Below are 24,994 nucleotides of genomic sequence, written 5' to 3'. Positions count from 1 at the left end.
TACACGCCCTGAAGCGTTTGACTGGCGAACAGAACATTTTGAATAGGCCATGACAAAAATTGAAGATTTTGGCTTCTTTTTATTACTGTCAAGTTGGCAGAGAACCCGTCGACAATCGTTTTGTCAGCACATTTTGACATCCCTAAATCGAATTGTACACAATGACAGGCACTCACACGGACACAGACACACACACACACACGCGCGCGCTCACAAAGGCTTTTGTTCTCACGCTCTCCCCTTGAGAATTACCCCAAAAATTCAATTAAGGCTGGCATCTCCGGGAAGCACTTCCACTCTGTCAGATACCAACGTATCTCTGTGTCTTGGATATCTTGTGTCTAGAGACTGTCTAGTCTGTCAGGCCAGACAACTGTTCCACAAGCATCGGATGCTACATACTGTAGAGTCTATAGCTACGTTCACTGAAAGCCAAAGAACAGGAAACTGTCATTTCCTTTCACACACAACTCATTTTAAAACGTCTCTGACATAATATTTTGAATTTCCACTTCTGCCAAGCAGCAAGCCATGAATGCGTAGGCTAATTAGTGTGGTTGCTGTAGGCCAGGGGTTCCCAAACCTTTTTGTCTCAGGGCACCCCAGTAATATTTTTTTAATCCGAGGCACACCTACATTATAATTTTCACTCCCAGCACCTTATATTTATAGTATATTGTCGTTGTCGGGTGGAAACCTAGTATGCCCAAAACCTTTTGGTTTGTATTTATCATTTAAAAAATGATCTAAACTAGTGAAAACTGCAGATCTACAAGCACACAACGCCTCGCATGCTTGTAGATCGGCTGTTTTCACTAGTTTTGTGCGACAGTCTTGTATGATGAAGCAGGGCTTTGCTTTACCAAAAGAACGTACACATTTGAAACTTTGAGATACAAGGTTTCTGCCTGACAGTGACGATATTTTAGTGATTCTGTTGCGAGGAAAAAGTTGAGATAATAGCCATAGAACTGACTGAAAATAACTTTGTACTATGATACTAAATATTTTTTCAAGTATTTTTTCAAGTGTCCAAATAAATTCCAAATATTATCAAATCATGTCGCGGCACCCCTGGACTGCCGTCACGGCACCCCTGGACTGCCGTCACGGCACCCCAGGGTGCCCCATCACCCACTTTGAAAACCCCTGCTGTAGGCAACACATTATAGTTCCAGCCCTGTTTTCTCATTTTCCTGGATACACAATCTGATGTCATCAGTGATGTCATCAGTGATGTCATCAGTGAGGTCAAGTGCAGCCTTAGGATTGATCAGTGATGTCATTGACTGTTTCGTTATTTTCCTGGATGCACAATCTGATGTCATCAGTGATGTCATTGATTCTGATTGTAGTTGAGTTCAATGGGGGATTGGTGGTGTTGGCGAGGATTGGTCGAGCTTCAGCTATCTAGGCAATAAATAGGCAACCACACTTGCAATTGCCAATTGCATCTTCCTCTAGTTTGATTTACAGTATTTGAGAATATGTGTGTGAGCCGACTAGGGTTTTATCTGTGGACTTCACGTCCTGCTATACGATTACAATACAGATGGTTCTCAAACTTTTTATATACTTGGGTATTTGTCGCCGTCCGACCTTCCTAGCCTGTGTTGTTAACAAAACAGGTGACAATGGCCAAAACTCAATTGGAAATCAGTGGGATATTTTGATTATCACAATATCATGAATCGTGATTTCTTTGGTCACAATCGTGATATGAAATTTTCATTAGCGTCCCATCCCTCAGTGGAAGTAGTGTTAACAACAGTGCTTGCACACAGCCGCACATCCTGTCCTTATCGTCGAAGGCAACACTAAATCCACACCCGTACAGCACTGTCATTGATTCTGATTCTGATTGTAGTTGAGTTCAATGGGGGATTGGTGGTGTTGGCGAGGATTGGTCGAGCTTCAGCTATCTAGGCAATAAATAGGCAACCACACTTGCAATTGCCAATTGCATCTTCCTCTAGTTTGATTTACAGTATTTGAGAATATGTGTGTGAGCCGACTAGGGTTTTATCTGTGGACTTCACGTCCTGCTATACGATTACAATACAGATGGTTCTCAAACTTTTTATATACTTGGGTATTTGTCGCCGTCCGACCTTCCTAGCCTGTGTTGTTAACAAAACAGGTGACAATGGCCAAAACTCAAAACTCGTTTTCAAGATTTTTGGGGCATTATTCCTGGAACTGAAGGTCCAATCTGCTCAGTTCAAAGCTTGTAGAATGCACGACTTTGAGGACAATAAGCATTAATGCATAATGACACCTTTTTTGGGTTTTCAGGCCTAAAAGTATGGTAATTGTGCGGGCCGGCCCAGTTACGGCCTCTAGTGTGTGTGTGTGTGTGTGTGTGTGTGTGTGTGTGTGTGTGTGTTCGTGCAGCCTAGTCGCTTCTTTTGGGCTTGTTTTTCCTCTCTCTCGCACAATCTGGCAACACTGTTGGAGACCAGTCAGTCACTCGGGACATTGATCTGAACGCTTGGCTTGGAAAATAATGGGGATCTTTCTGCACATCACCCTTTTTCTTTTACTGCCATGTTGACCGTGGGTTTTAATGGTTGGACACGCTTTGCAGGAGTCTGGCCAGAGCCGGCCAGCTAATGCCAGTCAATTTGTTGGGAGCGACAAAGGCTTGAAAATAACACGTCTTTTTAAAAAGAAACTGGCAGCAGTTCAGTGTAAACGTACTGTGTGCTCTGTAGCGCCATGCTGTCACACAACAAGTGATTTACAAGCTGATTCCAGGCTAACGACAATGATGTTGTCATGAAAAATGTTATTGTGTCTAAAGGTAATTATTCATGGTTTCTTTTGACATGAGTGTGTAATATTGCTCTGTCTGTCTCGTCTCTCTCTCTCGCTCCCCCCCCCCCGTGTGTGGGAGACGTGTGTCCTTGTCTTTGCAAAAGGTGTGCGTTTCTGTGTGTGCATAACATTACCCCTTCTTGTGTCGTGCGTAGGGCTGTCACGATATGACATTTTACATGACGATTAATTGTCATTCAAATAATTGGCGATTAGCGATTTAATTGTGTTTTTGTCGTTGACAATTACATTTCTGTTTGGCTTTTATGCTTTGAAGTTGCATATGGTAGATATGACATAACCTAAATATATTAAGAAATTACTGACATATTTGACAACTTTATACTTAAAAAAAGAACATTGATAGTGGAAATAGACGATCTACAAGCTCACAACGCGTCGCATCGCGACGCGTTGTGAGCTTGTAGATCTGCTATTTATTATAGCAGATAATATTATTATTGGGTGACCATAGCTGAGTGGTTAGGGAGCCTGCCTGGGGAACCAGTTCCCCTGGTTGTCCCTGGTTCGATTCCCGGTCAGGCAGCAATGTGTCAATGTGTCCCTGAGCAAGACCTTAACCCAAAATTGCTCCCCGAGCGCCGTATATGGCTGCTCACTGCTCCTAGTTGTTATAGGATGGGTAAAATGCAGAGATAAATTTCACGTATGTGCAAATGTACGCGACAAAAAATGTCCCGAAGGCGCGGGGCCATATTCATATTCTATTCTTCTATTTCCACTATTTTTGACATGGAAACGATTATGACGATTATGAAAAATAATCACGATTATGTCAAATAATCACGATTAGACGATTATGTAATAATTGTGACAGCCCTAGTAGTGCGTAGTATATAGGCTAGTGTATGTGTGTGTGTGCGTGCATGCGCCGTTAGAAGCTGCTTGTACTCGGTACACAGGCAAACCCTGCAGTGTGATTGGTGAGACAGTCCAACTGGTGTTAGAACACTGTGTTCCTACATGAATGCCTGGGAGAGTGTGTGTGTTAGGGATGGGACGATACACGATATTATCGTTTATCGTAATAAAAAAACACTCACGATAACCGTATCGTGGAGATTTAATTTATCTTGATATCGTCCTCCGTCATGCACTGGGATCAATTCACCCTTTATTTGCCGAGCTGCATATCCGGTCGGTACCACTTAAACCCTCTATAATTGGTAAAAGGTACTTTCACTCTCTACCAAATGTCTTTGTAAAAAAATAGCCGATCTACAAGCTCACAACGCGCCGCATTGGGACGCGTTGTGAGCTTGTAGATCGGCATTTCTTTGGGGAAATGTTCCGCTAAGGATAATGGATTTTGATTATCGCGATAATATTGTAAATCGCGATTTCTTTGGTCACAATAATCGTGATATGAAATTTTCATATCGTCCCATACCTAGTGTGTGTGTGTGCGCGTTATTTTCTTAGTGATTACATCATCATCGCTTTGTTGATTCAAAAATATATTTTTTGTATCTTTTTCATTTTCATACATAAACGAATCGATTAACCACCTACTTATCACATGACATTTTTTCGAATAACCGAAACTCGTAATGTGTCCCAATGCTGTACATTCTGAGCTTGTAGATCGGCTATTTTCACCATTATTGTAATTATAGATGAAAACGTTCCAAACATTTCATGTAGCTGGTCAAAGTCTTTATCCAGTCTCTACGATATGCCTATCCAGACACTATAAAATAAATGGCATAAAACACATACATAATCAATGATCCATAAATCCATAAACACTTACATCTCAAATAATACATTTGTGCATAAAACCCATACATGCAATTAAAGCCTAGATAAATCACCTTATTAGAATACATGCAACAATTAGAACCGTGTCCCCTTTCCAGCTAGGTCTTTATGGGTTAATCAATTATATTTTTAAATGATGCCATTACCGATTATTTTTCTTAATCAATAAAATCAATTAGTTCCATTAACCGTTGCACCCCTAGATAAAACCACAATGAGCAAGGCATTGATCACCAAGCAGACCCTATGCAGCATGTAAACCCAGCCAATTGGACGGGTACGCAGAGTCGCAGACCTGCTTGTGCTACTGTGCATGTTATAAGGTAGTGTATGTGGGTGTTACTGGGCATGGTGTATGTAGGTGCTAGTGTGCATGGTGTATGTAGTGTATGTAGGTGCTAGTGTGCATGGTGTACTGTAGTGTGTGTAGGTGCTAGTGTGCATGGTGTACTGTAGTGTGTGTAGGTGCTAGTGTGCATGGTGTACTGTAGTGTGTGTAGGTGCTAGTGTGCATGGTGTACTGTAGTGTGTGTAGGTGCTAGTGTGCATGGTGTACTGTAGTGTGTGTAGGTGCTAGTGTGCATGGTGTACTGTAGTGTGTGTAGGTGCTAGTGTGCATGGTGTACTGTAGTGTGTGTAGGTGCTAGTGTGCATGGTGTACTGTAGTGTGTGTAGGTGCTAGTGTGCATGCATGGTGTATGTAGGTGCTAGTGTGCATGGTGTACTGTAGTTTATGTAGGTGCTAGTGTGCATGGTGTACTGTTGTGTATGTAGGTGCTAGTGTGCATGGTGTACTGTTGTGTATGTAGGTGCTAGTGTGCATGGTGTGTGTAGGTGCTAGTGTGCATGGTGTATGTAGGTGCCATCACTGCCATGATGCCCGCAGAGCAGAAGCTGTGTGTTCTAATTAGCATGCTGAGCATGTGTGGGCCTCACGGGGCGCTCCTTATTACTGTGTGTGTGTGTGCGCGTGTGCGCGGAGGTACAGCGGGCTGGGTGGAGGAGGTGGAGGAGCAACGTGTCCGGAGCTCACGTGCATCTCTGTCTCTCTCTCTCTAAATGATGCATGCTGCTGCACCTCCTCATCCAGGCTGCCACCAGGAGACCCTGGTGAGAGTCAGGGCTGTGCGTGCAGAGAGGACAACGTGTGTGTGTGTGTGTGTGTGTGTGTGTGTGTGTGTGTGTGTGTGTGTGTGTGTGTGTGTGTGTGTGTGTGTGTGTGTGTGTGTGTGTGTGTGTGTGTGTGTGTGTGTGTGTGTGTGTGTGTGTGTGTGTGTGTGTGTGTGTGTGTGTGTGTGTGTGTGTGTGTGTGTGTGTGTGTGTGTGTGTGTGGACCACAGTGCCATGTGGGTCTGACACCTCAGTGAAGGATGTTATATAGCAACACGGTGCTGTTGAAGGACATGGCAAGGGTGGCGCTCCATTTGCACTTGGTGGCATAAGACGGGCGCGCAACTGAAGTATAAATCACATTTAAACCATCTCAGGTGTTCCTTGCAGTTAAATGAATACTGCCGCTCACAACTAGGAAAATGTGCTCCTCGGTCCGTCTTGATGACAAGACTATGTGTACCGATGTGCTTGTAAAAATCAGCTTCATGGGGGCGCGCGCTGGCCTAGTGGTCAAGGCGCATACCACATATTAGGCTATGATGCCTGCTGGCGTCACCGGTTCGATTCCCGATCCGGACAACCTTTGCCACATGTCATTCCCTGTCTCTCTCCCCGTTTCCTGTCAGTCTACTGTCCTATCAAGCCCAAAAACAAATCTTTAAAAAAAATAATAATAATAATAATCAGCTTCATGGCAATAGGAGGGCAATGTGGAAATAGTGGCATTTCTCTCTTGGTCAAGTGGGAACAGGGAATGTGCGTGTAAAGTTCACAGCAATAGGACACCGGTTCACCAAAAATAGCCGATCTACAAGCTCACAACGCGTCACAACGAGTTGTCGTAGATAGAAAAAGAACTCGATCAATTACAGTGCAAATCAGGTCTGTTTTACTAACATAGTGAAGTGATATTGATGTAGTGATGAATTCCAAATATTATTAAATTATCTCACGGCACCCCTGGACTGGCATCACGGCACCCCAGGGTGCCCCATCGCCCACTTTGAAAACCCCTGTTGTAAGGGAGTGATCAGGTGGTCCCCGCTGGTCTCCTGTTAGTCACGCTGTGTTCGTCTCCGTAAATAACGCTCCCTCTGGGACCGTGAGAACACTGGTACTGCAAAGGGGTTTTAAAGAGAGTTCATCCCCAAAATGACTTGTTTTCCAACAGTTAATCACCCCATGGAGACTGAATTCATTCAAATATCCATGTTTTCAAGTTTTGGGGGGGTGTGGCCTGAAAAGGTTGAGAACCACTACTACATAGAACTTTTACCTTTTAACAGCCTCTAGCGGACTAAATATAAGATTTTGGTCTACTAAATCTACAGTTGATTTTGTCTACAGAAATAGTGTTTACGCTTTATTTTTGAAAACGACTGCTCTTTTCAGAGCAACACCGGAGCGTAACCAAACATAAAATGCCTTGTCTTTTAGTCCTACTGGATCTCTTCTCCACTCGTACCTCCCTAACACTTTAGTCCAGTTTTTACTTGTTGATGAAATTGACCATTATATTTAGTCTTGGTCCTAGTCTTTCCGTCATAGTTTTCGACACTAGCGTGCCACGCGGCGGCCTTCCGCTCCAGTCTGCAGCACTCTGCTCGTAAATCTGGCGGTCCTGCCGCGGGCGTGGCCGGTCTCTCCGCGCGCGCATGCAGTCCTCTGCCGTCATCACTGTTTTATGGGCAGACAAGCCGCACAGCTAATCACCAAATGGATCTGGAGGGAGAGAGGGAGGGAGTGGAGTGTGTGTGTGTGTCTTGAATGTAAGAAGATTTATGTATTAATGTGTGTGGTTGCTTCTGAGTGCGCCTCGGAAGTGTGTGTGTGTGTGTGTGTGTGTGTGTGTGTGTGTGTGTGTGTGTGTGTGTGTGTGTGTGTGTGTGTGTGTGTGTGTGTGTGTGTGTGTGTGTGTGTGTGTGTGTGTGTGTGTGTGTGTGTGTGTGTGTGTGTGTGTGTGTGTGTGTGTGTGTGTGTGTGTGTGTGTGTGTGTTGGAGAGGGTGGGGTGTGTGTGTGCTTACGTATGTCTGAGAGTGATGAGGAGGGTATATCTGTGTGTTGGTGCGTGCAGGGAGAGAGAGAGAGAGAGATGGAGAGGCGGGCAGACAGAGAGAGGGGAGAGAGAAAGGCAGGGGGGGAGAGATGGAGATGACAGGGTGTTTATGCTGCTACAGTATGTGGTGCTCTTGACAGAGGGCCAGAAGAGTCAAGTAGACTAATGACACTATCAGTCACAGACAGAAACACCTTGTCATTATTATTCATTGTATTATTATTATTACCAGCAGCACATTAAGTCATTATTTAAAACCAAACCCCACCCTTATACCAGCTGCAGCGTTGGAAGTGACGAACACATGAATTCATTTACTATTTACAATCCCATAAACATGATTGGTAAATGGTCCATTCTGCATGAGCAGTGCTCCTTCCTAGTACGTTTGCTGATGTCAGCATATCGTTGCTGTCTGGCAGAATCCTCTTATCTTGTAACCCTTTAAAGATGAAGTGCCATGATTTTCCCCCCTCTAAAACATGATTATCAGGTATTATGATTATACTAGGAGGAAGATTTTTTCCAAAAATGTGTACAGAAAGAGTTAAAATTGGGCTTTTATGAGGCCACACCCACCAGTTCATTAAGTATGCCTGGTTGTCATGGTGGGTGGTGACCCAGCTGAAGTTAGCCACACCCACAGTGTTGGGTGAATGGTAAAATGGGAGGGGTTGATTATATGATGTCACTATCTGTGTTTTTGGATCGGTACTTTTGAACCACAAGGTGGCAGCCTCGAGAATGAAATCCAAAATGCAAAAGGAATACATAATTGCTCATAACAACCACACCAGGGGGTCTAATGAAATACTGTCAACCTCCTAGACACATGAAAACCAGAAAAAGTACAAAAATATGGCACCGCCTCTTTAAGATCTGGAATTATGTTTCGCTTTACAAGCCTGAGTGCTGCGCTGTGAGCTTGTATATCTGCTATTTTTAATAGTTCAAGTATAAAATAATGGTTAAAGTAACGCATAATAATGTGTTCCAGGTCTAAATGGGTTTTAACTTTAGCCCCAATTTAAGTCGAGGCCATACGGGCCACCCATTGCAGTGGTCCTCAAACTTTTTAAAGTTGAGGACCCCCAAATTGTTATACGTTTTTCCACAGACACCTATCTGAAAAGGTTTCATTCCAGGGACACTGGATAAACTGCACCCCTGGGGGTCCCCGGACTCCACTTTTGAGAACCGCCGACCGTTTTGAGGGAGACGACGCGAACACAAGTAGCACCGTTTAAAGGCTCGCTGTGCATCCGACTGCAACCTCGGGTGTCACTTATACACTTATACTGTATGTTGGTCTGTTGAGTGAGGAAACTGTTTCACATTAAGCTAATCATCCGAGACCTCCAAAATAATTTGGGGACCCCCCCACAGGTTGAGAACCACTGAACTAAGACGAGTATCAGCAGACACGCCCATGTTGGGCCGAATTTATCGGTGCCACACTGAAATGAAGCCGCGATGTCAGGGAAAATAAACACATGGCTAAACCGATGGCACCTGGCTGGTGTTTTGACTGGGCACTCATTGTGGTCTGGCAACTCCACTCGTAATTAGCTTAGCCCGGAAGCGCCCTCCTCTTCACCTGAGCTCACCGTTAGAGGATCTCATTCTGATGCAACTGCTGGCCTAAATCTGGCCTCCCGTCCCGTCATGCTAGCTAACGCTAATCAGATTAAACCGAGGAACGATCAATAGCTCGAGCTAAGTAGGGTTCATTAGCGCAAGTTAGAGCAGCCTTTTTTTCCAGTAAGAGAAAGAGATCCAGTGTCCATTAAGTTGGCCGCGTTAGGATGGAAAACAATGGCTTGTTGTGCCCTGTTGTTCCCGGGGTGGTGTCAGCGCAGCGCTGGATGGATGAAAAGCTTGTCCTTGTCTAAGACTCCATCGTTCCGCCAAGTGGTGTTTAAATCCCTCGCCCTCCCTCTCTTCCTCTCGCTCTCTCTTCCTCTCTCTCTCTCTCTCTCTCTCTCTCTCTGTGACACAGTAATGAGAGGGCACCTTTGTTTTTTTGGTACAAGAAGATCAGCGACTTGCCGCATCAGCGGGGACGCGCTCCAAATAGGCCTGACACTTGGATTAATGGTGGTGTTTGTTGTTTTTTTAAGGCTTCATTGTGTGTGTGTTTTCTTTTTCTTTTTTTTTCACAAGACTTGAATATAATAACGCTGTGTGACAGTCAACGCCACTGACATGACTCGGCAATCCTAGCGGGAACTAGGGATGATAATCGTTATTATCGTGATTTAAAAACAAACGCTAACATTAATCCTATTGCAGAGATTTAAATGTATCGTGATAGTGTCATACACTAGGACAAATTAGCTTTTGTTGAGCTGTAAATTCAGCACCATTTAAACCCTATGGTGCTGTTGTGTAGACGGGGCTGAAATCCCCTTTTTGGTGCAATCATTTGTAGCTTTCAGGAAAATGATGGGGGAGAGATCGAGAGCATGGAAAAAGCGTTGGAAAAAAGCGGGTCAAAAGAAAATAGTAATATACTAGTCCTGTGCCCGGGGGTGTGCACAGTATATGAGGGATTGAATGTCCCTGAGGAGTCTCAGAAGTAATGTTGGAGAGAATAGGTGCCCGTTGGGCAGAATAGTCACCATTGATGTCCAGTTGTGCAATACTGTACCTGTTGTATCCGTCTGCCTGTCTGTGCCTTTCATGCCCACACATTATATCGAGGGCTTGGAGCGAAAAGGGCGTAAGTGACATTGTAATTCTTTTCACAGGACAGCTTTCCATTGATTATAATTATTAAATTAAAAACAATATGTTTAAGCAATCTATACTTTAATACAGATTAGGCTTCAATGAATGTATTTTAAAATATACTTTTTTAATGTTGTTTTTAGTTTATTTATTACAATCAATGAAAAGCCGCTTGCGGCTTCGACTCGCGATCCCAACGACCTTTGTGCTTCTCTCTCTCCCTGTTTCCTGTCAGTCTACTGTCATCCATCAAAGAGGGCAAAAGACCCCCAAAAATCATAAAAAGATATATATAAATTCATAAATATATTACAGTATGTGTACACTTAAAGTTCACGACCCGTTGGCGGTTCGCTTTGGACCGACTGTACTACTAGCCATGTATGGGCGTTAGACTCATCAGCGAGCTTCCTCACTGTTCCATTACAGAGAGGGGTGTGTGTGTCTGTGTGTGTGTGTCTGTGTGTGCTCACAGAACTCGCTGCTTCGTCCCAGGATGTCGAACCACCCATCTCGCTCTCTTGCACAATGGATGTGCTTTTAACGGGGGGGCCCGGCGGCGGCCGCGGTTTCAACCGGGGGGATTTGGAAGGAGTTATTTCGGTTCTCCTTTTTTTCAGAATTAAAGATTAACGTGCTCCCAGAAATCTTCCTCCCTCCCTCTCTCCCTCCCGCTGTGTGCGTGTCCCTCCATTGCTGCTTGTTCCCGTTATGCCAGGGCCGCTAACAGAGTCTTTATTTAGCAGTGGGTTGGGAGGCAGGCAGCTAGTGTAGTGAGGCAGTAGTGGAGAAAGTTCTCGCATGTTTTACTGAAGTAAAGTATCAACACTGTACAACAAGTATTAGGGCAGGGGAAGTGATCACATGGCCGTCTGTCAGGGCCTAGCCTCGGAAACCCAAGCTTATTTTGGCGATCGGAAGAAAAATAAAGCTGGGCTAGCCCCCCCGTAACTGTGCTGGTTCATGACATTTTAATTGTATATAAATAAATGTAGCTGTTCCGATTTTACATCAGGATTGTTCATGTGAACTGGTTTGTTAAGGCTTATCCATTATAATTATAAAAAATTAATTTACTCAAAGCGGACAGCAGCAGGAGTCATGTCCCCCTCCGCGTCATTTCGAGACACCGGAGGACACGGTGAGATCTGCCGGGCCGCATAGAATGTCCACGTTAGGTTAGACTAGTCAGGGCCAGCTGGATGGGAGGTTAGATTCAGTGGTGGAAAACATACTACATTTTCGTTTACTTGAGTCAACAAACTTGAGTATCATTGCTCTATTGTAAAATGTATATAGGGCTGAAGCCAAGCGGGCAATGTATGTTATGTCTACAAAGTAACTAGTAACTAAAGTAGTATTCAAATAATTGTAGTGGAGTAATAGTACAGTATTTGTCTCTGGGATGTATTGGAGTAAACGTACAGACAACTGGAAATAGTCCAGTAAAGTACAAATACCTCCAGTAAAAGAAAACACCTCAAAATTGTACTCTTCAGTACTTGTACTTAGTTACTTTACACCACTGTGGAAGGGTCCTCTCTCTCTCCATGGGAGTTTAGGAAACCAAATAAACGACCAACCCAGCAACACACCACCGTCTCTTCCTGCTCCCGTCCTGCTGTTCCCTGGCTGGACTTGTGTTTACTTCCTCCAGAGTGTATGGGTGTGTGGAGTGTTTACTTCCTATGGAGAGTGTGTGTGTGTGTGTGTGTGGAGTGCTTCTCGTGCTCTTCCAGTGACTAGTAGTCACTGAACTGTGGGAGGGCATCTCTCTCTATAGTCTCTGCCTCTCGTTGTTGAGAAGCACCTGCCGCGCCAACATTTGACTGTTTGTTTCCATAATTAATGCTCTACTTCGTCATTCTATGTTACACAAAAGTATTAAAATAGCCGATCTACAAGCTCAAAACGTGCCGAACACGTTTTGAGCTTGTAGATCAACTATTTTTTTAATTAAAATTCTGAATAATTTTCTATTTTTAAATTGGAATATATATTTTATTTTATTTTAAATCGATTTCATATGGGTATTCAGAAATTAACCTGCGGCCGCATTAAGTGTGTTTTAGTCATATTTAATGAATGATCTTAAACTCAGATTTACAGTAGTTGCGTGCCGGTGTCAAGCTCACAAGGTGCCGCGTCAAGCTCTTAAAAGTCAATATTTCATTTCCCCCACATTACACCCAGCTGCAAGAATGTCCAGCCAGGGTGAGACCTGCCGTTCGCCCCTGACTGTGAACTTGGCACCACACGAACACACACACACACACACACACACACACACACACACACACACACACACACACACACACACACACACACACACTTCCATTTCATCATAATGGTGCATCTCCCCATATTTAGGGAACATGTCGTGGTGCCTAATTCATGCTCCATTGTGACATGCTGTCAGCTTGAAGCTCTATTCTCCGTTATGCAATGGGATAGGGCTGCAACCATTCTATTTTCTTACAATCAGCTGAATTCATTAGTCCTGTTAAAGATTTAAGCCCTGTTTTATTCTTATTTTGGTTCACAAGAATATTGAAAATAGCCAATGTTCAAGCTCGAAACGTTGCGGCGAAAATTGCGGCGAGCTGGGAGCTTTATGATCGTCTATCTTTGGAAATCTGTTATTTTATTAAAGTCGACTACTTTAAAATGGTCGGTCTATCGATTACTCACCCCATGGAAACTTGAACTCATGGATATTTTTTAGTTTTTGTTGCATTCCTAAGACAATCATTTGAGTCTCCTCAAATTATTGGCTTAAGCAAACACAAAGTGTCCATAGGAGTAATAACATGTTTGGGGATGAACAACTCCTTTTCATGTGTTTATCCTCCTGCTCTCCAAATGTCTGTCATGGCTCATGATTAATCCTCCCCCCCTGCCTCTCCTCCTCAGGCCCACGACCGGCACGTCGGCCCCTCGCCCCGCCTCGGCGTCGGCCCGCCCGGCTAGCGCCAGCGCGCCCAAGAGCTCAGCCGCGCCCTTGTCCAAAACCGCCCCGAAAACAACCACCCCCACCACCAAGTCTGGCCCGGCCAAGACCTCCTCCACTGCCCCCTCTGCTGGCAAGACTCTGGGGGCGCAGGCGTCCAAGACCACTGCGGCGCCAGTCAAGAAAGGTATCTGAAACCTTCAGGAAGAGCAGTGTGGTTATCAAACGCTTTCATGTCAAGGGGGAGGGTGTTTGTTTCTGCACGTGCTCCTACGGGCTGGCACGGGAGGACCAATTATATGAAGATAGGTTGAAAAGTGGTGAAGTCGACCTTTAAGTGAGGGATAATATTCCCCGCTGAGGTGTTTGATCGTCCTGAAGGGTGTTATTTATAAACAACGACCGGCGCAGGGTATATTATTCTGCTTATTACATGGCTACTTAACATATTAATAAATAAATGACTACATTGACCCAAAAGTAACAACAAAACAAAGTATTTCCTTGCTTATTATTATTATTATATTTTCCATAAGGCATTCACCGAGCGCAACGCATTCAAGTCGCTTTGGAAAACAATGATCAATCAGAATCAAGCATTCAACCAAGCCGTGTAATGATGATTAACCACTGCCATAAGATACAGTAACGATGTTCCGTTCATCCTCTCTCTCTCTCTCTCTCTAGATGCCACCAAACCCACCACCTCGGCAGCAGCCAAGAAGCCCGCGGCGGCTCCCCTCACCCGGCCCGCGTCGGCAACAACCAAGACCCCGAAACCAGAGACTCCCAATAAATCGACGGCCCGACCAGAGTCTGCTGCCAAAAAGCCAGCGGCGGCAGCAGCAGCGACCGCCAACAGAACGCCCTCCCGCCCCAAAGCACCAGAGGGCAAGTCCTCTTCCACCCCCTCCGCCAAGACGCCCGGCGCCAAGACTCCCGGCGCCGCCAAGGCCACCAGCCCCAAGAAGGCGGTGGGCTCCAGCACCCCCACCCCCGTCACCAAACGGGCCGCCAAGGTGGAGGACAAGGAGGCGGTGGCCGCCGCTGTAGCCGCCGCCGCGGCCGTAGCCACCGCGGCAGCCGTTATCGCCAGGCCGGCAGAACAGGAGGAGGAACTGGTCTCTGTCGCCCAGGTAAGGCCTGGTGCAGTCAGTGGTGGGAAAAAAGTACTCAACATTTTGGACCTTTTTTGAAGTAAAACTATCAATATACTGCAGTGTAGGAATGTAGGAATTACAAGTAAACGTCTGGAATTCAAAATGTACTTGAGTAAAAGTACAAACATATTTGTATCAACATTTTAAAGTAGCAGAAAGACTCCCTAATCGGGAGATAAGCAACCGTCAGGTCGCATACACAAACTTTAGAAGGCAATGGTAGCCAATCAGGAGGGAATATGGGAAATGGGACAGATCCATGTTGAAGACATGACTTTAGAGATGCTGTGTACCGCTTTGTGTGATTTTAGGGCCAAATCTGTAGGAGCAGTGTTCAAAAATGTGTTCTGCAAGACTCTGCCTCATGGTGGCGCTAGAAGAGGGCCATGTGAGAAATGAGGGGAGTGTGTGCGCAAAGTTTGGCATGGATCGGGGCAACGGTGGCGGAGATATGAGTAGGGCAAAAGTGTGACGTGTGACAGAGAGACAGACAGCCGGTGGAGGTTTTGATAGTAACTGCGACCTAACGGTCGCAACCAAAAGTAAAAGTACAAAATGTTTGAAAATAGCAGATCTACAAGCTTGTAGATTGTCTATTGTCACACAGCCTAGGTATGAAATAGGGCTAAAGTGGATTAATGTACGTTTTATAATATAATCACTTATATCTGCAAAGTAACTAGTAACTAAAGTTTTCAAATTGTTGTAGTGTAAAGTACAATATTTGGTTCCGAGATGTAGTGGAAAGTATCCACTACATCTCGGAAAAGTAAAAATTGGAAAATGTAAAAATATCAACTCTGTCCTCCAACCAGGGGCATAGTTCCGCCGATTTAAAACGAATCCAATGCGGAACTAAAACTTCCTATGTTTGGCCGCTAGTTGCGCTGTTTTCCCCCCGCGAGGTACCAAAAAGAATGTGTCTACATTGGACCCCATTCGTTTTCCCCTTTGATTTTCTAACCTTAATAAACGTTGTCATAAATACTTTATGGTTCCTGTCGCTAGTGAAAAACTCCCTTTCAATCACCATGATATGCGTTTTGTGCAAATATGGTCCCATTTATGTTAAAATTGATGATACATTTGCGGGGGGGAGTAGCCAACTAAACTGATACTAGCCTGCTGTGTTCTTCTTCTTGTGCTTTATTTCGGGAGGCTCAACACCTTTTTTCCCATGTATCCCTGCGGTTCCGCGTGACCGTTGGCAGCCAATAGCATTCCTTGTGATTCCTGGTTACCATTAAAACAATGATGGCGACACCCATACGAGGGACACAAAAAGCGTCATTTTTGCAGCATAGAAACCAATGGCTTCGTATCGTCCATATTTTTTTTACAGTCTATGCCTCCAACCCAGGCCGAGGCACCAGTGGCCGCTCCGGAACCGCAGCGGGAGGAGGAACCACAGAGGGAGGAGGAACCACAGCGAGAGGAGGAACCACAGCGAGAGGAGGAACCACAGCGAGAGGACGTCGTACCCAGCGTGCAGCAGCAGGAGCCACTCTGTGCCCAGATGGACCTCCTCAGCCTGGGGGAGCTGCCTGCTGCCACCTCGGGCCCTTCCCTGGGCACCACGGTCATGTCCCCTCCCTGCTCCCCGCCGGAGGCCCGGTCACCGGTCAGGGAGGAGCCGCAGAACGCCATGGACGCCATGCAGCCTGACCCCTGGGCCTTTGGCCAGCAGCCCCCACAGTCTCCCCCCCTCCTCATGGCCCCACAGAGCCCTCACGGCCAGGTCACCATGACCTTCCAGCCGAAGGAGGACGAGGATGAGGTGAGGATAAGGATGGAGGCTTCTCAGGGTTGTGGCGGCGATCGCTAGGGCTTATCACGATTATGGCGTTTTACGTGACGATTAGTTGTCATTCAAATAATTGCGATTGACGATTTGAATGTGTTTTTGTTGTAGATAATTACATTTGTTTGGCTTGCAGTGCTTTGAAGATGCACATGGTAGATATGACGCATAACCTAAATATGCAAAGAAATGGCTGACACGTTTGACAACTTTTTACTTAAAAAAGAACGTTGATAGTGGAAATGGCCGATCTACAAGCTTGCGAGTTGCGACGCATTATGAGCTAGGAGATCTGCTATTTCCGCTATCAGTTCTTTTTTTAAGTGGGCAGAGAATGAAAAGCATGGCCTGCTTAAAAAAAAGAAAATGTTAAAACATGATTTTTTGTGACAATTTAATGTTCAACTACCGTCTCTCCCCACAGGCCTACGAGGAGGAGGAGCAGATGGAGGAGGAGAAGGAGAACCTCCTCATGCCTGCGTCCTTCGCGCCTCCTGCTGCGTCTGCCCTGCTGGGAGGAGCCTCCCCTCTGGACGACTTCTCCTTCAAGTAGGTTAACCAGCTTTGTACCTTTTATTAACTTATAATAGAGGCTCAGTGTAATTGTGGGAAAACGAAACCAAACGCCAACCAAAAAACGTCTCTACTCGGGTCCAAAAGAAATGAAAACCGACTTGTCGGGTGTCGCTTTTTATTTACTTCCAAAGAGATGTTGCTATTTTGGATGTATCATTTGGCTACCGTATTATTTTGTGTTTTGAAAGGCGACCAACCAGGAAAAAAGCCAACAGACATGTTGTGGAGGAAATGTAACAAAGGCTCTAATTCACCAAAGCTCATGTGATTTTCTACACCCGTAGTGTTGTGGAATAAATGTACTCGTTAATAATGGTGAAACTGTGATATTTATCTCACTATAGGGCTTACATGGGCAACTGGCGGCCCGGGGGCCACATGCGGCCCCCACCTTTACTTAATGCGGCCCGCAGGTTAATACCGGAATACTGATATATTATTCATTTCAGCTGTTACAATTCCAACATGAACATTTAATTCCGTCAGTCTATATTAGTAGCCTAATGACTAGTATAGTAGTATTAAAATGTGTTTTTTTTTTGTTTTTTTTTTATGTCCAATGTATTTGTATTTAGGTTCATGATGTTAACATGACTATATAACTAAATGTGTTTGAAATTAAATCAAAATGTTAAATTTCAGGATTCCAATTAAAAAAATAACAAAAAATAATTCAGGATTCCAATTCAAAAGAAGCAAAAATAGTCGATCTACAAGCTGCGATGCGTTTTGAGCTTGCAGATCTGCTATTTGTGCTTCTTTTGTATGAGATATGACAAAGTAGGACGTAGCAATATGCAATGTGGCCCTCTGGAGAGAAGGTGGAAATATAGTGGCCCTCGCTATCATCAAAGTTGCCCACCCCTGCTAGAGGGCATAGCAGTGGCTGCCATTTTGTTGTTCCTCTGAAAAAAAGCCCATTCATTTTTCCCATAGATTTCCCCCTATTCCAGTACTGGAAAAGGGTTTGGAATTGATCAAGGATCCTGGAAGGTCCATTTGGTTCCATTTGTACACTGTCAAAATTGAGGGAGACCTTCGAATTTAAAGGTTTGAGAAACACCCTATGGGGGAAAAAAAATTAATGGGCTTTTTTTGGTTTGTTGAGAGGAACCACAAAGCGGCCACCACCGCTTGTGCCCTATACAGTATAATAGCCAGGGTTCTCACGGTCATGAAATTCCTGGAAATATTTTGAAATTAGAAAAATATTTTTCCAGTACTGGAAAAGTTTTGGAATTGATCAAGGGTCTTTGGTTATTGATTTTGTTAATAACTCTGAAATGACAAATTAAACATTGGCCAAATTGTCAAATATTAGAGGCAGAAATTGTGAAAATAGCAGATCTACATGCTCACGCGTAGATCGGCTATTTTCACAATAAAACCGTGTTATACAAAATTCCTCTACTCTTAGTGCTCGTCAGGGTGCCGGGGTCCCCAGTTAAAATATGATTATTTCGGGGGTCACGGCCTGAAAAGGTTGAGAACCACTGGCATACACTGCCTGTCTTTGGGCATTGCACATAGGAGTAAGCGACTCGTTATTGAGCTGAATTATTGTTATATAGTTCTGGAAATCGGGTTAAATATTCTGGAAAAGTTTTGGAAATGAATTGGTAAAGATGTGTGGGAACCCTGAATAACCCTTAATGGTCCCTTTACCTCCAGGCCCCCCGTGGTCTCTCCGCGGCGCGAGGAGGAGAAGGAGGAGGCCGTGGAGAAGGCGGAGGAGGAGATCAACGAGGACGACGACCAGGACGAGGAGGAGGACAGTGAACAGAGGAGACTGGGACACCAGCCGGCAGCCATGTTGTTCGGCACCGCCAGCGCCACTGCCGACTACGCCACCACTACCAATACCACGTCCTACTTCGGCGGGCTGGCGGGCTGGAACGCAGACGACCCTATGTCCGCTGCCGCAGACTCGGAGGTAGGCACCGGTGTTGATTCTGACAACTATAGCATAGTTTTTGTTTCGTTTTTGTTTTTGTTTTTCGTCTGTGAAAAAGGGTAGCTGTCGAATATTTTTGTCATAGTTTTAAGGGCCTCTCCATACTCTCTCTCTAAATCGCAACTTCTGAAAAGCATTACCCCGAATTAGAGTTCGGAAAGCTTCACTTAGGAAAGTCGGAGAATCCGAGAAAATGGTGGATGTACAAGCTCACAAGCTTGAGCCCCTGCCCTTTTATCTGTCTGTAAAAAGTGCCCTTTCCAGACCATAAATGCTGTTTTCACTATGGTGAAAGAAATGCAAATGCCGCCTTTCCATGCCATACCTGAAGGCAGCATTCAAGAGAATTGCCTTGTCCGATCTCTCCTGATCCTGAACTTGAATGCAGCATCTTATGTTGAAAGAATCGCCCTCTCTGTGTAGAAATCAACCTCCAAGCTCAGCTCGAGCTTGGGGGTCTGCTATTTTTGCGATTTTCACCAAAAGGCCCTTCGATTTTTTGGGGATTTTATCAAGGGTCCTGGAAGGTCCTGGAAAAAATAGCTATGCATTGTCTTTGGTTATTGATTTTGTCAATACCTCTGAAATGACAAATTAAACATGGGCCAAATTGTCAAATATTAGAGGCAGAAATTGTGAAAATAGCCGATCTACATGCTCACAACGCCTCGCGTTGCGAGGCGTTGTGAGCATGTACATCAGCCTGAAAAGGTTGAGAACCACTGGCATACACTACCTGTCTTTGGGCATTGTGCATAGGAGTAAGCGACCTGTTATTGAGCTGAATTATTGTTATATAGTCCTGGTAATTGGGTTAAATATTCTGGAAACGTTTTGGAAATTAATTGGTAAAAATGTGTGTTCCCACACATTTTTACACTTTTAGAAATGTCAGCCCCTGCCTCTCTAACATTCGTCTCTGGTCACAGGCCTACTCGGAGGACGTGAGCAGCAGTACCAGCAGCCGCCTGCCGGGGGTGTCGGAGGTGAGCAGCACCCAGTACACCGCCCTGCTGGAGGGCACGCAGAGCTCCGATGCCCTGGTGGACTCCAGCCTGCGAGGCTCCGAGGGCGACGGCAACTTCATGAGCTCTCCCAACGTGGAGACCCTGGCCAACGAGGAGGAAGACGAGGACGAGGAGGAAGAGGAGAGGGTGGACGACATGGACGTGGGCTCGGAGCGGGCCGAGGACCACCGGAGCCACGCCAAGGCCGCCCAGCAACATGAGGTACCGTACCTGCTGGCTATCATATACATACCTGCTGCTGCGTTCACCGTATATATCTAACCTCATGTTGGTTACACATTGGCACTCCGAAACATCGCTATTCCAACCACCTAAACCTAACCTTAACCCTAACACTAACCTCAGTAAAACTAACGCTGGTGAAATGCTAACCTGCCAACGCTGGTAAATGCTAACCTGGTGTTCGGAATGGGGACTATATTATACTATCATATAATGTACATACCTGCTACTTTGTTCATTAATCATTATTATTATTATTATGGCATACAGCTCATGAAAATCAAATAATATTACACAAGGCCACTCAAAACCAATAGAGAAATGTCAACCTTCTGAAGTCAGTGTGAAATTTCCGCAGTCACTAGTCAGTGATTGTTTGATTTACTTGTTCACCCTATGTCTAATCTCATACCTGCTACTTTTTGCACCGTATATCCAACTTAGTTGTTTCCTGAAAACTAAACTAGGAACGATTGAGCTTGTACAAAATAATTTCACAAATTCTCTTAACACCCGTAAAGCTGTGACGTGACCTTAAAGAGGACTGTGTTTTGTGATTGTGGAGGATGAGGAGGATGAAGACGAGGAGATGCCCAGCGAGGGCGGGGTGACGGAGAGCTGCGGTAACGTGGAGGAAGAGGACGACCTCCACCTGGACAACCTGAACCGCCCGGCCCCGCTGCCCGCCATGTTCGGCGGGGTGCCGGGCGCTGCCGCCTGGGGTCAGGTAGGCCCCTTCTCCTCGGACCCCTGGGCCTCCTCCGGAAGCAAAGCGTCATCCGACCACGGCGCGTCCGACTCCGTGAAGCCCGCCCGGTCTCCTGCCCAGGTTATTATCAATATGAAAACGTATATTATTTAAGGTTTAGTTTTGGTACGTTTTTCCTTGAATAATATGGGGTAGTTGGTTGACAATCAACAAGATCAGAAAAATAGGAAATAGTAGGTTCACAAGCTCACTTGTTGAGCTTAAAACCGTAAACAGCTAAAAATATATATACTCTATATATATTGGAAGATTTCATATCCACCCAAAATAATTAGCCATGTGTGAGTGAAATATTGACTAAAACTTATCACATTTACTCTACGATTTGATTCTTTTTTTGGAGCTGTGTGGAACACAAGCTCCCTATACGTGGCCGTGTGTGTGTCCGTGTCTGTCTGTCTGTCTGTCTGTCTGTCTGTATGTAGCCTCAAAGTTTGGCACGCTTCTCCTCCCACAGTTTTTGCACCACACACTCGCGCCATATGTCAAATCGACCGGCTTACTCGGGAATCGTCTGCTAGTAACTTGCTAAGAGAAAGGTTCTATAGTTTAATTGATATTAATTTATTAGTGAATTAATTTTCCCCATTGACTTATAATGGGAATTGCAAAAACTCACATTCAAGTATTTTTCTCTCGTAAACTATAGGAGCTACAGTTTCAAACCTCGGAGAGGAGATTCATAATGATTTTAAGAATGAATCCAAAAATAATTACATCACTCGGCCTCATGGTGGCGCTATAACGGCCCACTTTGCGTTTTGCCCCGTAACTCTTGAACCGTAGATCGGAAAATTAAAATTTCCCTGGATTCCTTGGGTCAAGACGCATCTCCCCATATAGGCCACGCCCTTTTGCGCCAGGATAGATTTTCCGCCATCTTGAATTTTCTCCAAAACACACTTTTTGCACCTTTTCCTACATATTTTCTTCAAATGTCACAAAAATCGGTACACATGATCCTGGGTGACCAGAGAGGTGCTACACACACACGCACACACACACACACACACACACACACACACACACACACACACACACACACACAAACACACACAGCTCCACTTCGAACAGAGGTTCGATTTTTTTATTAAAAACCATTTCAGTTAATGATTTTTTTTTATTTCAGTTGACAAAAACTTTAATTCTAGTGACGAGTTATGTTTAAGTTAACTAATAAACTTACCTGGGAGCCCATGATGGTGTTGCGAGCCTCTCCTCCTTTCCCGTACGTATTTTTTTGCTCAGCACCCGGAGAATCTTTTACAAGATGTGCGTGCTACTTGGTTCTTTCTGAGTTAACTAATAACCCTGTCCCTCGGCCCAGGCTTGGATGGACAGCGGCGAGCCCGAGCAGGAGTCCCATGTGGGTCGCCAATCCGACCACAAGGACATGGATAGCGCTGAGGAGGAGGAGGAGGAGGAGCCAGAGGAGGAGGCGGCCGCTGCGGCTCCTCCCTCTGCCCCGCCCATGGCCATGTCCCAGTCCAGCACGCTGAGCGGCGCGGCGCTGGCCGCCCACAGCAGCAGCGAGACGTCCACGCCCGACGAGCTGCGCGACTACGACAGCAGCTCGGGCGTGGAGTCGCGCTCCGACAAGCAGCAGACGCCCGTGCCCGCCGCCCCTCTCCATCAGGTAAAGCGGTGGTTTTCAAACCAGTGGTCCGGGGACCACCAGTGGTCCTTGAGGGGGTTCCCCGGTGGTCCCCAGCGAAATAATGGAAATGATTTAGCTGTTGACGCTCTAGCTGTTTACGCTCTTAGTCTTAATTTAACTCTTGAGAGCGTAAAATCAAACCAAATGGACCCTTACGGGTACATTTGGTTTGATTCTACAGTCTCAAGAATTAAATTCTTGTCTACACAATTAGAGAATGTCGAAGAATTGTTATTTTTTGATCAGCGTTTGCCTGTTGTCTCTCTATGGTACCAACCTCAATACAGCATGGAATTGTGGACAAAATCCTGTCCAACGATAACAAAATATTCAACGTTTTGGGTCTGAGAGGCTACGTCTCATCAAAAGGTGGTCCGTGGCTCAAATGCCCAATAAATAATGGACCTTGATATGAAAAGTGTTGAAAAACCACTGCCGTAAAGGAATTGTCTGACTTGTGTGAAATATCAATATTCCATACCAATATGTAACAAAAACTCGAAATCGAGTAAACCAGACCTGAGTTGGCTTTGTACTTGGACCATCTTTTTCCACTTTTTCCACGATATCTCTAAAGGCCCTTTCCCACTGGGCGCGATAACGTTAACGATAAAAACAATAGTTTTCAATTGAAGTGGATGGCAGCGTCCACACCACAACGATAAAGCCATCATAATTGATGTGAACGTCGACATATCTTTATCTTTATCGCGTCCGGTGGGAATGAACCTTTATCGCTGCTCTACAAGCTCACAACGGGTCGCATTCCAACGGAGTGAAACATTCAGTCTGGATAAGTGTTGTATATTTGTGAACCCCTCTCTCTCTCTCTCTCCCGTGCAGGACATGGACCAGGACCTGGGCATCCACCTGGAGAAAGGCGACTGCGAGGAGGAGGAAGCCGAGACGCTCCCTGCCGACGAGGTCCCGGGCGCCGGGGGACCCCCGACGGCGCCGGCCTCCGCCCCCTCCTCGGCCTCCACCTCGGGCGACGAGGCCAGCGACGAGGAGGGCGAGATGCAGATCAACGACCCCGACGCTCCCATGGTGGACGACTTCGATGACCACCAGCGAGCGGCCAGCGGCTTCGACAGCCCGCCGCCGTCCCACGGCCTTCCCGCCCTGGACGAAGACGAGGAGGCCGCGGCAGACGGCGGCAACGGTGGTGGCGCACTGACGCCGCAGTCGGCCAACTCGGTGGCGTCGTACGGCTTCGACTGCACCACGTCCAACTCCAACACCGCCGAGAGCGCCAAGAGCCCCGGCATCTTCTCCCTGGAGAACGAGGAGGCCAACGAGGAGGACCCCGCCCGCCTCAAGGCGTCTGCCGCCGCCGGCCGCCTCGACGACGACCGCCACTACATGCTGGGGGGTGACCTGGAGGACGTGGACCCCCTGGAGCCCGGCAGCGGCCACTTCGGAGCCCCGCTGGAGCACCCCGCCGCCGGGGAGGAGCGCGACGGCCAGCCGCCCTACTACTCTGCCATATGCGATAAGACTGATAGCTTTCTGGCAGGTAACGTATAAATGAGCTCCACCCTCCACCCCCTGCTCCTCCCACGACAACCCCACCCACCCACCCACCAACCAACCCGGAATGCACCTTTTTACCCTCCCAGAAACTCCTCCCCCCTCGTTACTTGTCGTCGTTCGTTTTCTCTCCGGTTGGGGTTAGATAAAAAGAAGACGAAAGAAAATAAATTAAACAAAAGAAAAAAAAAGGAAAGGAAAAAAGTGGGGGATGGGCGAGAACGTAGGCGAGGATTTTAGAGAGGAGGGGAGGAAAAAAATGGAACAAGGATGACGAATGGAAGAAAGAGAAGAGAAAAAAAAAGACTGTAGCGATTTTCAAATGAAGCCTCCCTCTTTCATACTATTATTACTATGGTCATGGTTCTGAGTGTTCGGCTTGTTATTGCCCCGATTTATTCTCCACGTCGCGAGACGATGGCGCCGCACGCCTAAAGGTAGCGGATCTACAAGCTCGGAAAGCGCTTCGCCGCGACACATTATGAGCTATCGGATCGGCTGTTTAAACCCATTTAGGCCTAGGATTATTGAATGCTTTAACCAGTGAAAAATAGCAGATATACAAGCTCACAGCGCGGCACCGAGTGGCGCGCGGCGAGCTTGTAGATCTGCTATTTTTTTTAAATCGTGAAAATTAGAATTTTTTCCCCGATTCTATAAGTGTCTTTTGAATCCTATGTTTTTTTTTTCGTTTAAAAAAAAAAAACCTATGTTTCTATAATGTCAGCAATCTGGCCAGCCATCGTCAAAGAAAAGATCCTTTTCACTTAACAGTTAACAGCTCAGTTAGTCTGTTCTTGAGAGACTACTATGTCAGTGGTTCTCAAACCTTTTCATGTGAAGGACCC

General features: G+C 45.8%; 1 protein-coding gene across 1 annotated transcript in view; it reads left to right on the top strand.

Moving 5' to 3' along the window:
- The window catches only part of prr36b (proline rich 36b), a 74,313-nt gene extending 49,656 nt beyond the window's left edge, over nt 1-24,657 (top strand). Inside the window, exons 5-13 of the mRNA XM_080723084.1 lie at nt 13,413-13,636; nt 14,137-14,585; nt 15,970-16,386; nt 16,835-16,959; nt 18,658-18,919; nt 19,870-20,169; nt 20,756-21,019; nt 22,287-22,595; nt 23,460-24,657. Of these exons, the coding sequence (XP_080579210.1) occupies nt 13,413-13,636; nt 14,137-14,585; nt 15,970-16,386; nt 16,835-16,959; nt 18,658-18,919; nt 19,870-20,169; nt 20,756-21,019; nt 22,287-22,595; nt 23,460-24,143 (3,034 nt within the window). The 3' untranslated portion in view covers nt 24,144-24,657. The remainder of the gene's footprint in view (nt 1-13,412; nt 13,637-14,136; nt 14,586-15,969; nt 16,387-16,834; nt 16,960-18,657; nt 18,920-19,869; nt 20,170-20,755; nt 21,020-22,286; nt 22,596-23,459) is intronic.
- Nucleotides 24,658-24,994: the final 337 nt, after the last annotated feature.

The sequence above is a fragment of the Nannobrachium achirus genome (genome assembly GCF_963921795.1).
Source record: "Nannobrachium achirus genome assembly, chromosome: 4".
Classification (NCBI taxonomy): domain Eukaryota; kingdom Metazoa; phylum Chordata; class Actinopteri; order Myctophiformes; family Myctophidae; genus Nannobrachium; species Nannobrachium achirus.
The sequence above is the reverse complement of the archived record's forward strand: the minus strand, read 5'-3'. Positions and strand labels throughout refer to the sequence as shown.